At 38.5% G+C, this 13,885-nt stretch overlaps 1 protein-coding gene across 1 annotated transcript; it reads right to left on the bottom strand.

The window, feature by feature from the left end:
* Positions 1-7,087: 7,087 nt before the first annotated feature.
* Positions 7,088-11,602, bottom strand: LOC110000733 (potassium voltage-gated channel subfamily V member 2-like). The gene is made up of 2 exons (XM_020656083.3): positions 10,035-11,602; positions 7,088-7,776 (listed from the first exon to the last, which is right to left on the bottom strand). Exons 1-2 carry the CDS (start codon positions 11,295-11,297, stop codon positions 7,465-7,467), a joined length of 1,575 nt encoding a protein of 524 aa, XP_020511739.1. The 5' UTR covers positions 11,298-11,602; the 3' UTR covers positions 7,088-7,464.
* Between the last annotated feature and the right edge of the window lie 2,283 nt (positions 11,603-13,885).

Genomic DNA, 13,885 nt, shown 5'->3' with positions numbered 1-13,885 from the left:
TACTGTCAGCTGCTTTGCTGGTTTAGTGGACACTAATAACATTGCATGTTATGGAATATACATCATTTCGATGGCTTTTGACTTTCCTCTGAAGAAGCGTTCTCAGTTGCTCAGTTAAATTAGTATTTTGGGCTCCTCATTTAAAGAGCCTCACGACTTTCCTCTGCTCCACCCAGGCTTGTATAGGAAGGTGAGAGGTGACGTTTTTGCGGTTGGTGGACTAAAGCCACAAAATTTAAGCAAAGCAGCAAAAACCTGAAAAACCTGAAAAACCTGAAAAACCTGAAAAAAGGAAGTATGACTGAATGGAGCATGCGACAGCTCAAATGATGAAAGCACGTTGTGAATTGACTGATCTGTTGTCATCTGTAGTTAGGAGTGATTACTGTGCAAATTTGGAGACAGTTGTGCTGAATCATTTGCTTTCATGAACCAAAACATGTGCAATTTGCAATCATTCTAATCTGTTGTGAGAAAGGAAGTGTTCAGAGATTTGAACCAAATGTTTTGAAGAAAGTCGCTCTCATTTGAGAATTGAGCCTAAGTAAATGAGAAAAAATTGGTTTAACATTCAGTTTCTTAACTTGCATGTACGCATGCATAAGCATGTTGCCGTTCTTATTTTCACTTTCTTTACTTTACTAGAGTGAACAAAGGGTTTACTGTTAAGAACTCATTATTGTTCTTCACCCAATCAAAATACCTGGTGTCACGAAGCTTTTCCTGCTTACATAATTTTCAGTGACATCATTAGGCCTATCACAATTCTTTCTAACATTGTTTATGATTTGTAGACACACATTGCGAATCAAACAAAACTTATTGGACTGTATGTGAACACACTTAAAAGGAGGAGAAATACCTTATCATATATATTATCTTATCTTGCCTGCAACAACAACAAAGTGGAACTTATACGTAGGCTACTAGCAGTCGGGTAAAACTGTAGACAAAGGGGAAACAATTGATCAGTCAAAAATGGATACGTAAACGGGAAATCAGTATTATTGTCCAATTAAAAGAAGAAGCGTTCTCAGTTGCTCAGTTAAATTAACATTTTGGGCTCCTCATTTAAAGAACCTCACGACTTTCCTCCGCTTCACCCAGGCTTGTATAGGAAGGTGAAAGTTTACTTCCTTGCTGTTGCTGAACTAAAGCCACAAAACATAAGCAAAGCAGCAGAAAAAAAACTGAAAATAAGAATAAAGGAAGGATCCTTTTGCATGAGTTTAAGTATGTTAGTGAGGCAACAGTAACTTCTTTTTTTTAAGATTTATTTTTGCTTGAGCCCGCTTGAGACGACAGCCTCCATACATGGGGCGCACGCACTAACCACTGCACCACCAGCACCCCCCCAACAGTAACTTCTTAACTGTATGTGCATACGTGTACGTCCCCTCTCACTCCTATATATACTGTGTTATTTGAGCTGAGATAAATTAAATTCCACTGTGAGCGTAATTACAGAGTGAACATTGACCATCAATCATTACAAAAATGTAGCTAAAAAAGAAAATTGATGAAGCTCACTTGTGAACTTGGTAGGCAAACGTGGGAAGAATAGCCCCAAATTAAACTCAACTAAATTAGATTTAATATTTATAAGTTATTTTTTCTCTTTCCATCGTGAAAGAAAGCAGGTCAAACATTATTTAGGGCCCAAGCACTGACCTCGGAGGACCCTATTGGAATGCAAGCAATTATCATTAGTGATAAAGCTGTAATGAGCATTCATGAGTGAGAATGCTGTATTACAACTTTCGCCGCGTTCCAACTCTTCAACCGTTTGTGCTACTTCCACCATTCAACTATCAAACTCTTATTTCTTCGAGATATGTTTGCTGTGACTTTTTACTTTTCAACTAAAGTTGAAAAACTTTAGGGGTGGGTCCCACTGTGGGTTGCCACCTTCCAAGCAGAAAAATATAGGACACCCCTCAGCGGGGTGCAACTCAGAAGGGGCCTGACCACCACTGGCCCAACGTTGTGGGGCACCAGTTGTGGTGAATCATGATTTAAAACGTGGTTTTAATAAAGTAATAAGAGTCATACTTAAAGTTTTAAGTGCTTTATTAACAGTTTTTTTTCTGAAATAATTTACAAAAACACAAAACTTCAGTGTAAAGGCGGATACAGTAATGTATGCACAATGAAATGCATATGCTAGGCCTATCTAATTTACAACTTAATTTAAACTTCAAATAAAGTTATTAACTTAACATTAATTCATTAACACTAGAACGACCGGCATTCTATCACTACTAGAAAGGCCATAGTGGTCATTTTGACTGTTTACAAATTATTTGCATATCATTTCAATAATCAATATCAAATATAAGAATAAATGGATCTGTAATGTTGTGAAAGGTATAATAAACCTTCAATTCTATTGAATTTGAAATTTGAATAGTTTATCGAAAACAGCAGCCGGCGTTTTTTGCGAATGGAAATGATCTCTGTATCATTCTCAGGTTCAATCTCAGAGCCAGTGTCAGGTGAAGTTTCGAGAGACCAGGAGACATCACTTTCCGTATCCGAACCTGCCTCCATCAGACTCTACCTCATCAAGGCTCTGGAGCCTCTGTGGCAGCAATCCTCCTCCTTTCTGACATTTCGTTCTATTCTGTTCTAAATCAGATCCTAATTTACTCTATTATGCCTTTTCAATGTTGATTAATTCAAATGTATGTCTTCTATTCTTTCTATATGATTTGAGGCGGGTAAGCTTTCTTTCCTCCTTGGCGTTATAAACAATAGTTGCTACGGCAACAGCGATGCGGCAACAGCGATGCGCACCTTCAAGTAGTGGTGGGCGATATAACGATCTTAGATCGTGAAGGATTTTAACTTGCTGACGATCTCCCAAAACAGAGAGATCGTAGAACCGGACTAATGTGTTTATTTTATCATACTGCAGTTTATGCTCCTACACAGACGCGTCTCCTCCTTTTTTGCTCCGCAGAGGTGAAAACGAAACTTAAAAGTAAAGTCCGCAAAAACAACTCCATCTCAGTTATATGCAACTGTTCTGATATTTTTACAAACCGACACGCTGTGAGCAATAGTTAACTTATCTGCATAGTGTGCACAGTTAAGATTAGTCTACAAACTCGGATAGCGGCACGGAGAGACGTTAACAGTCAGAGACAGACAGGGCAGAGCTCAGACAGTCAGTGATGAGAGATATAACCCTGGTGTTTAAAATGTTGCTGTCGGTGTTTTCTGCTCTCTCTCAGTTTTTAAAAGTTACTATCAAGCTTCTCCACCCAAAGCTCACCTGTTGTGATAACTGAACTTATAGGGATTAGGCTAAACGACGTTACACGTTGTGTTCAGCAGGCAGCTGAGAGTGAGTAACCATGGTGACTGTCTGTCTGTCAATCAACAATGTCCCGCCCCCTCTATGAATTAAGCTCTTCTTTCAGTAAAACTTACTTTGATCATGTGTCACAGAATGAACACATTCTGTATTATGTTTGATTATGAACAAAACTAAAGTTAGTCCAATGATGTCATAAAAAAACAACAAAGGCTGCAGAGCCTGTATGAAGCTACAGCTGGAGGAACTCTGCAGGGTTAAATAGAACAGAAACACAAGAACCTGAAGTCTACATGTTTTTAAATAAATGCATCACTGTGTGACAATTTTCCTGATGAACATTAAAAGAGGACACAGAACTAAATCATCATTTCAAAGTGGTGAGGAAAACCTGTTCTGGGTGAGACCTCCAGACCTCCTACAAAGATGTTTTTCAAATGGATTAAACTCGTCGGCACAGTTTTTGTGCATTTAAAAACATTATACAGGGAAATAAGTTTGGTTGAGCTGGTCAGCAACTTACAAATTTGCCTAAACAGTATGAAAAACATTGTGATAAAATCGTGATATGGTATTTTTCCCATATCGCCCACCTCTACCTTCAAGAGTGGGAAAAAGTAGTGAATACTGAAATGATACACTGGCTATAATGCATGCAGTCAATATGACCGCTATGGACTTTCAAGGTAGAAATACTCAAAACTATTTTATGTTTTGTGTTTTTGATAAAATAACAATGCTAGAATAAAACATAGACACATTTAGGAAAAGTCATGGTCCTGTAGTTACACAGGTTTTATTTTAAGTAAGTTACTACATTGCAAAATTAAAAAACAGTCAAAATGACTGCCTTGGTCTTTCTAGTGTTAACAGAGTATTATTGAAGTGCTTTTGACACTGCTGTAACATAGAGGGGAGCAGTAAGATTTAATTAAATAAAAGGCACGAATTTAATAGTATTTTTATTCATTTATTCTGTCCTTCTTTCTGTCTTTTTTGTTGTTTGCTCATGAAATCATGAATGATACAATTAACATGGTTTTGAACTATTTTGTTATTGTATTAATTAAGTGTCTTCTGTCGATATATTGATGTTGTATTGATGATATCTCGCCCAGGCCATAGTGTGAATACAGATTTGGCTAAAATAAACGTCATCTTTTTGTTTTACGAGCCGAAAAATATTCGAACTATAGTATACTGGAATAACCTATCTATAAACATCGGAGAAAATATATTAAGTAGGCCTACAGTAGTTTCCTTTACATCATATTCATGTTCACTCAAGCCAGGCATAACTTTCTACTCACGTCTACTCACGTATCAGAGGCAGCTGCAGACATGTTTCCTTCTGACTCCTATGACTTTCTCTCACCCAATCACTGACGAGCTCTCATTGCTCATGCCAAAAAACAACCAAACAAACCAACGGACGCACCGAGGAGGCGGGAACTAGCCGGCTGAATGATGCTGAGTTCAAGGCATTTGGGAAATACGGGACAAACCGGGTCCCGCACTGATTCAAAACGGGACGCAATATCAAAGTGTAAAATACGGGACGATTCCGTATTTTACGGGACGGGTGGCAACCCTATCCCCACATTTCTTGGATCCCAGACATGAAAATCACATCAACGCGTTCGGCCATTTGTCCTCTTGCTCACAAAATCATCATTTAGCCACCAACTCTTAATTTAAGCCCTTGAAATGAGCACTCAATAGGGAGACGTTTCCCCCTTTTTTCTCATAGACTGCAGTTAAGCAGTAAGATACTCTTAGAGTATCTACAACTTCTACTACTGTTTCTTCATCTGCTACTAATACTTCTTCTACTACTCCTTTTACATATTCTTGTTCTTCTGCTTTTACTACTTTTACTTCTACTTCTACTACTGTTCTTCTACTACTACTAATCTTCCACATCTACTTTTTCTTCATCTACTATTCCTTCAGCTGTTTCTGCTAATTCTTCTTCATTCAGCAGTGTTTTGCAAAACATTTCATTGGTCAGCATTCCCCGGCATTTTCCGCAGGTAAATGCAAATTGTCTAGTTATGTATTAAAACCAAGTGAAGAAAATTAAGGCCATGGGATAGATGGCATAATTAAATAATATGTGGCAGGAGAAATTGGAAAGAATTCAAAAGTTTAGCACTTTGTTCAAAAATAGTGCATGTTGTGTGATCTCACTTTGTTTCACCACCGCTTGTATTTCACACAGAAGCAGTGCTACATGTAAGTTCAGCAAATTTAAATAGAACTTTTTTTAGTTTACAAATGTTAGAAAGACAAAATTAGAGGCTCAGAGAAAAAAAAAGACAAGAAAAAACAGCAAGTCCATTTCCGCCTTTGCATCTTGTTTTACTGGAGCCAGAATCAACCACACATAGCTGATAGGGTGTATATGTGTCACCAAACCTTCTTCCTTATTCACAGTTTCAAGGTTGCCACGCCTGAAGCATACCTTGCCATAAATTACAAAATGATTAATTTTAAAGAAGACTTGAAACTTAAACTAATTCAAAACACGGTTGTACGTGATAAGTGAGCAGAGGTTGTTTTTTTTAACCAGTGGAGTGTCCGCTTGCTGTTGAAATGAAAGGATGCAGGGTCAAAGCACTTCAGTATTTGTTTTGCAAAGATTTTTTTCTACATCACATATACAATTAAGTTTCTTTGCAAAAAAAATAATAAAAAAAACTAGAACTGGACATATGAAAATAAATGTTTGAAGCTGTGAAAGAAAATTAAGACAGATGATCTGAGTTATAAAATAGTGTTGTTGTTGTTTTTTTGTTTTTTTTTTACACCTGAGGTGCATTACAGATCCCAGCTAGTGATCTAAACGGTGACAAAATGAAACAGTGGACCAGCCTTAAATCAGATTGATGTGTGATGTCACAGGTTAGACACCATGTTTCTTTGAATGACATGAACTTCCCCATGGAGGAGTCTTGATTGGAATGTATATCTTTGCTCACACATAAGAAAATCATTGGTTCATTAAAGCTGATATAATTTAGACATATATATACAAAATAGATCAAGGGACTGTGGGACAAAACACATAAGAGTTATCACATTATACTGAAAGTTGGAAAGACTGAAAGACCACCGCCCTACATGCACAGTAGAAATAAGGACCCTGCCATTAGCTAAATAGCTTTGCACAAATGCTGAATACATGGAGATGTGGGCAGAATACATGGAGATGTGGGCAGACAGGCAGTGTTGTCAGATCACAGGAAATGATTCTTTAGGTTTCTTGTAGTTCACACAGGAAACCCCAAGCAATGGATTTCTGCCACATCATGACAAAGTAGCCATCAAATGTCAGCATAAAATGTCAAATTTTGGGCACCTGAAAGCCTGGCAATTATGCCGCATACTTCGTGCAGTCCTCATCACAGCGGCTGTGGGTGTGAATACAACCTCTGCCCGTTGTTGCATGTCCTCCCCCCGCTCTCTGGGGAAAAACCCTTTTTGTAAGTGAAACATTAAAAAAGTGGAGCAGCTCTTCATTGTCTAGGTCATCTTCTCAGAAAACAGAATGGTTTCTCACTGTCAGTGTTGACTTTCATTTTGACAAAAACATGTTTGTTATCTGTTGGAATCAGCGTTGATAACTCTGCAGTGTCATAATGAAGAGCTTGAGATGATCACATTTCATTTCATTTAAAATACTTCAGTCAACAGTACTTTTTAATCACTCATTTGATAGAATGGGTTCATGTTAACTATGTGACAGTATTGATGGAAACACAAGTGTATGTTTATAAAAAACATTCACACAATTTCTATGTTTATTCATTCACAGGCACTCGTTTACAATTCAGTAATTTTCTGGTCCAAGCCCACTTTAAAGACACACAGCTCACCAGATTGTATATTTCAAATTTGGAGACTTCATGACACTCACCAGTCATTTACAGCACAATAAACTTTCCTTCTGTTGATCTGGTTTATCAGAAAGGTGTGGCTGATGAGTTAAAGGAGTGATAGTGACAACTTCTGTGCAAAACAGTCCACCTTCTGTTTGAACCTGCTTTTAAAGTCAGTTTATTTTCTCACTTCCTTAAACACAGTTATGCATGAAGACTCAGTTTCAAGTTTACCAAATAACATATTCAAACTTAAGACACACATCAGTTATCATCATTAGATTCATTGTGTGGGCACTCACACTGGCTGTCAGCCGTACTTTCTTCCTCTGAGGGATGAAAACACATGTCCATTTTGCGTCGGAGGCGCTTCTTAAGGTAAAAGCGCCGCTGCACTAATATGGTGTTGTACTCCTGGGCTTTTAGCTTGGAATAGTAATCAGAGAACTTGTTGAAGAGGAAAGAGATCGGCATGCCGTTGAGGATGATACCGAATGAGATGCAGCCGAAGGCCACAAAGCGGCCCAGGATGGTTACAGGAACCACATCCCCATAGCCCACAGTGGAGATGCTGACCTAAGAGGAAAAAAAAGGGGGAAATAATTCATTGTTGTTATTTATAGAATAAAGAATAATTAGCAAAACAAAAATATAAAACATTTCCAAGTCAACACTTTGGGGGACATCTCCTCCCCAACTCTCCCTCCATGGTCACGCACAGGAGGTGTCATGAAGCTACAAGCTTCATATAGGATCATAATTTTTCTGTTCCTGTTGGCTCATTCAGAGCCGTTGAGACTGAATTTCATCACGCAGGATGTCCTGTATGATTCATCAAAATGCATTTTTCACAACAAAAAAAAACTGCAGAATTAACTAGCAGTGAGCTACTTGAAATGGCTTACAACAATCAGGCAAACTGGTTTGGGCTATTGTAAGTCATTGTGTTATGTAGCGTTCGTTCTCCTCTCGAGAGAAGGTGAATGCAGGACAGAAGCTTAGTCTTGGTTTAGATGAGATTACATTACGTGCTCCTTTGTGTAATCTCTCTGTGGTGACAAACTGCCATTATTGAGCAAAGGAAACCTATAAAAGAATCATTGTCAGATCTTAGTGTTCAGGTGCTGATGTTCTGTTTGCATTCACATTTTAAAAAGTACATCTAATATATGCAGCGTGTTTTCACAAGTATAATTTAGTATCAGAAAAGGACTTTTCCAGCTTGACAACAGCACTGACCAGAACGGATGATTCAAAAAGCCTTTCAGATTTTTCTTGAAAGAGGGACCTGTGTCAACTTTAAAAGTTGGTAATTTAAATTAGAAGTATTTATGAAACCCAGGTATTGAAAATGCTCAGCACAAAGGGACTTTGAATTTCACTTTAAATCAACAGATTTGTAACATCATAATGACATTTGGTGCCACAAACACTTAAAGAGGGAGGTTAATGTCGTTATTATTTCCTCCATGCATCCAGCCACCGAAAACAGAATTTTCAACTGCAGCAACCACTGTTTCACAGCCGCTACAGTGTGGTCTCATATGCCCATGCACAAGTTGGTTTCAATTCATGACGCCAAATAAATACATAAGGATCTTAATTGTTAAGTCGCAGCTTGAAGGTAGAACATTTGATGAAATGGGTCTGATACCCACACTGGATCACAACTCAGAAACACTTTTATTTGTATTTGTGGGGAACACATTGCCACTTCATCCTCATCAAGGATGTTTTATCATGGTTGTAGGCAGTATTTTATTTGTTTTAATAACATTTTTTTAAGCCTTTGGTATACACATAAAAAACATAAATATATATCTATGTTATGTTTAAATCTAATCCTGCGCACTGGAACAAGAAAGAAAAACAGCGTTTCTTCTAAGTGTCAGAGAGTTTTTTGCCTGATGATTTATAAGAGAATGTGGACCTAATCTTCCTGCCTTTAATTCCTGAAGTAAAAAAATGTTTTTTCCTGTGAAGGGCCTTCAAGTTCTGTCAGTTCTCAAGTTCTCTAACAGGCTTCCCATGTTGGAGGGGCAGGGGCAAGAGGCAAGAATTAAAAGGCTTCATGCAGATATTAAATACCTTTTTGTTCAATCGTGTGTTAGTGCCGTTGTAGTTAGAAGAATAAAAAAAAAAGCCTGGACAGAGGGGTTATTTTCTCAAACTCATAATTTCCTGGATTTAAACAGTGAATGAATAAGAAAAAAAAACACAAAGACCCTCTAACAGAAACTTCACATATTTGATAGTTCAAAACTGTAACCAAATTCCCTCACTTTGCAAGGTTAGATCAAACACATTTATTTAGATTTTTATCTTATGAATATGTGAATTATCACAGGGAGTACTCAAGTTTTAGTTAAGTTTTATATGTAATTATTTTAAGCCACATCTACCATTAAGAATTTGGACAATATCAGATAAATTCTCACAGTGTGTTACGTATTACAGCTCTTCATATACAATGACTCAAGGATGACATACGCAGCAGGAAACCATTAGAGAGGGTAAGTAGAGGTCATCACCCAGGGGCACTTATCTCCTAAACGGAGATTTGGATCATATCTATACATCTTTTCATCAGGACAGGAAATAGAACGTTTTCTTTTTCTTTTTCTATAAAAAAGGCAATTTCCATCTAGGGGCTGAATGGCAGACGCTCCATCCCTCTTTGAGGATTGTCTGTGCCTGTTGGTTAAGTATTGCTTACTGTAATAATTATTTGCTTTCTAAAGTACATCAGGTGTTTTTTGAGAAAGAGGACAGCCAAAGGGAAGACTTTTAAGTTTAGTGTCTGGAGCATGACTTGTAGCTAAACTGATACTCACTGCAGCCCACCACCAGGCATGTGGGATACTGCTGATGGGAGTTCCCTCAGTCTCTCTCTCGGCTGAATGAAGGAGAGCCGAGAAAGTGAAGATTCCCATGGCAATAAAAAGGAGAATACAAGAGGCCTGCTGGTAACACTGCCGAAGGGTGAAGCCAAACGCTCTCATGCCCGTGGAATGTCGAGCAAGCTTTAAAATCCGAAAGATCCTCATTAGCTTGATGACTTTGAGGACCTGGCTGAGTTTGCTGACCCGAGCCATGGTCTTGAGGTCCTCCTGTGCGCTCACGTTCTCCTGGTCAGAAAAGACTTCAAAGACTATCTGGAAGAAATACGGCATGACAGCCACCATGTCCACAAAGTTGAGTCCGCTCTTCAAAAAGATTGCAATGTTCGGATTGGTGAAAAGGCGAATGACGTATTCAAAGGTGAAGAATATAATGGTGAGGATCTCCACCCATTCCATGTACGTTTTGCCGTTTATTTTATACATGTGAAGTTCCTCCACGGTGTTGAGAGTCATTGCAAAGATGGAGAACAGCACAAGAAGGTTGGAGACTACAGTGAAAGCCTTAGCTACAATTGAAGAGTATGGATTCTCCACAAGGTTCCACAGCGACTTTCGTACATTCCCAAAGACCATTTCTTTGAAACACTCGTCATCGTACTTGACCTCGATCTCAGCCATCAGCTCCCGGTCCACTTTAAGGTTCTCCTTCACATCATCCACCTTCTCCTGGAACACCATCCAGCAGCAAAGCTGAGTGTCCTTCAGGCTCAGGCCCCAGTATGCGATCTCCTCCTCAAAGTTGATGGGGCACATTTCACGTATCACCCACAAAACTCCACTTGTGTAGAAATGGCAAACATGGTGGAAAAATGCAGGGTCCCGATCGAAGAAGAATTCATTTTTGCGTACAGAGTAGTCGTCACAAAGCGTTAGGAGTTTTGCTCGGTCACTGCACAGGGCCAATGAGCCTATCCTCGTCTGAGGATACTTAGCAGCATACTGTTTGGGGATATGAAACACCTTCCCCCCAACATTAACAATGATGACCTGTTGCCTTTCCTGTCTTTCCTCTCCTTTGGGGCTCACTGGTTTGGTGCCCGGATTGTCAAGATTCTCCAGAGATGTCCAAGCTTTGACTGCTTTCTCCTGAGAAAACGGGAATGTTTTGATGTCCTCTACACCCTTGGGCAGACAGTTGATAGTCGAGCGACGGTTTTTCAAACAATTCTGCAGTTTAACATTCAGTGATGCCATTGCAACTGTGGTCCACGGCAGGAAATCAGTACACCAGTTAAAAAGGGGGGGAAAGCAAAACAGGAAACACTCCTGGAAAATAAGTCCAGAAACTCCCAGTATCTTGATGAATCATCAGAAAGACTGCCCCTGGTCCTGCAGGAACTGGTAACCCAGTAAATACCAGCTCTTCTTGTTTTTCTGGCTCATCTGTGGCTGAGGTTATAGTCCAGAGAGTCTGATACAGAGGAAGAGATTCCCCTTCTCTGACTGTGAAGACAATACACAGGCATTTGATTTGTTCGACTAGCCAGACTAGATCAAGGGCAAGCAGTGAGAATGTCATCCATTTAATCTCATTTGGGCCTTTCCAAGTTTCCTTAAGTAGTTGTAAATATAGGGGGAGGCAGGATTAGGAAACAAAGTTGATTTAAGGATTTTAACGTGTGGGGAGACAAAGCTCTAACTTGGACCTTTCCGTTGTAGTGGCTGATTTTTGTTCCATTTTTCTTTCACTTCCTCACACTACTTTCCAATAATTGAATAGTATTTTGACTGGTTTCATTTAAAAGGGAAGGATAAACTGCTGATTTATAGAGTACTCTTGCCACAAACAAATATTTGACTCTTGCTTCATGATTTTTCACTGTCTGTGTTTATTTTGTATTTAAAGCTCCAGTGAGGAACTTTGGTATTGTGTTGATTTTGGCAACCCCTCTGCACAAAACCTTAGCTCCATACCAATGTGCAGATTCCTTCCTATAGCCTACATCCTTAAGTAGTGTTTGATAATATCATAATGCTATCATTTAACAGTGAAATAAATCACTGAATGAGAATCTAAACCATGGAAAGAAAAAAGGCTGTTTCTGCAGCATGCTGTCAATCACTTCATCTGACACCCAAGGTCAGAAGTTGAAGGCATTTAACTGAACTTTTTTTTTTTTACACCATAAGGAGGCATTTATATTAATTTACATTTATGTCAAACCCACTTAAATAATTTCCAATAGCTTTAGGTTTACAAAGTGGAATTTATTTCATAAATTAAATACTACATCACACATCAACTTGGTTTCTTCATTTATTTATTAGTTTTTGTAATTCTATTGTTTAAGGGCCAGTATAGCTTTACAGGGGCAGAGCAGATAGCCTCCATGTCTGTTCGCTTTTTCTTTACATTCGTTAAACTGGTTTGACAGGGTGGAGTCCCTTTTTCCTTTTTTTTCATAAACATAAGCACGCTAACAGTCACAATGCTAACATGCTGCTGATTAGCTAATGTTGACCATAGTTAAGCCTAGCTGGCTAACTTTAAATTATAAGAATTGAACTCAATCGAATCCTGGGACCAATTGGGATTAAGTGTTGAGGATTATTCTGTGCATGTGTGAATAATTAATTATTATTGGATGACAGAGGGACATGTAGTTAAATTAGGAATGACATGAGACCTGTGTGCTATTGTTCTGTAGCATACTGTGGCTTTATAGAAACATAAGCTATGTTAGATTAAAAAACTAAATTTCTTAAGTCTGGGGCAGCACTTGGCCATGTTTACATCTAAACACTTTTTGTTGCACTCGCATTGTTCCAGACAATCCCGACCGTTGTTTCCCCGACTGATGTAATTTGAAGGTAATTCCTCTCACCTTAATCGACTGTCTGTGATCTTCCCCTGCTAACCGCCTTGACGCACCTCACACCTCATCATTAGATTATAGTTAACAGGGACAAAGGAACTGGAAAGATGTGATGTAGAAACCCATAGAGGTGTTCAACACCTAAAGATGACCTATCCGGACAATAGTGTCAAATGTCTGCCAGAGGATAATAAAGTGTGTTGTCTCACTATAAACTGTTATAAAATCTCTGATAAGAAGAAACAATTTACAACACTTTTATACAAATAACAATATCCTATATCTCCCTTTTTCCGTCTGTACATTACGTGTACATGATGGCCTGTTTGAAATGAAGCTAGAATTGGTAACTAACATGAAATTCTGCGGCAAATCGAAAGGGTGACACTTGATACTTTTACCAAAACATGGCAACAAATTTAAATGGACTGCAATGACAACAAGCACAGATAGCCAACCGCCCTTCAGGAAGAACTGTATTATATTTAAATTAGTGATCACTAGATTTTATTTTTTTAATGTAATGCACTTAATATTTTGTTGAATATAGAGTACAATATTTTTTATTATTTTTTAATGAGGCTGTTTGTCAGAAATGATAACTAGACTTCATGCTTTAATCAACATAGTGTCTAACAAATATTTCATGTTTTTTTATATTAGCGTAGCTGTGTGATATTGTTTGTGAGGGAGGGGTCTTAAAGAAAGGGACCCTTGTGTTTGTGTCACACCTAACATTCCTAAAATCACAAGCATTGTAAAAAGCTTTTTACTTTTACAGTTATAAAGACTCATTAAAAATACACCGGGGAATCGGCTGAAGTCACTGGGTCAGGTCTAACAGTAACCTAATGAGCTAAGAAGAAGCGTCAGCTGCTGAGGCACAGACTGCTCCACTTTAATCTCCTGTGTGAACTGTAGACGCTAGATATGCAGTGAAACAGCTCATGGAACATGAAACGCTGA

Source organism: Labrus bergylta, chromosome 6, assembly GCF_963930695.1.
Source record: "Labrus bergylta chromosome 6, fLabBer1.1, whole genome shotgun sequence".
Classification (NCBI taxonomy): domain Eukaryota; kingdom Metazoa; phylum Chordata; class Actinopteri; order Labriformes; family Labridae; genus Labrus; species Labrus bergylta.
This window is presented reverse-complemented; position numbering and strand designations above follow the sequence as displayed.

Coding starts and splice junctions, on each gene's coding strand:
- LOC110000733 (XM_020656083.3), bottom strand. CDS start 11,297: ATGGCATCACTGAATGTTAAACTGCAGAATTGTTTGAAAAACCGTCGC. Junction 7,777..10,034: donor ATGCCTGGTGGTGGGCTGCA/GTGAGTATCAGT, acceptor TTTTCCTCTTAG/GTCAGCATCTCCACTGTGGG.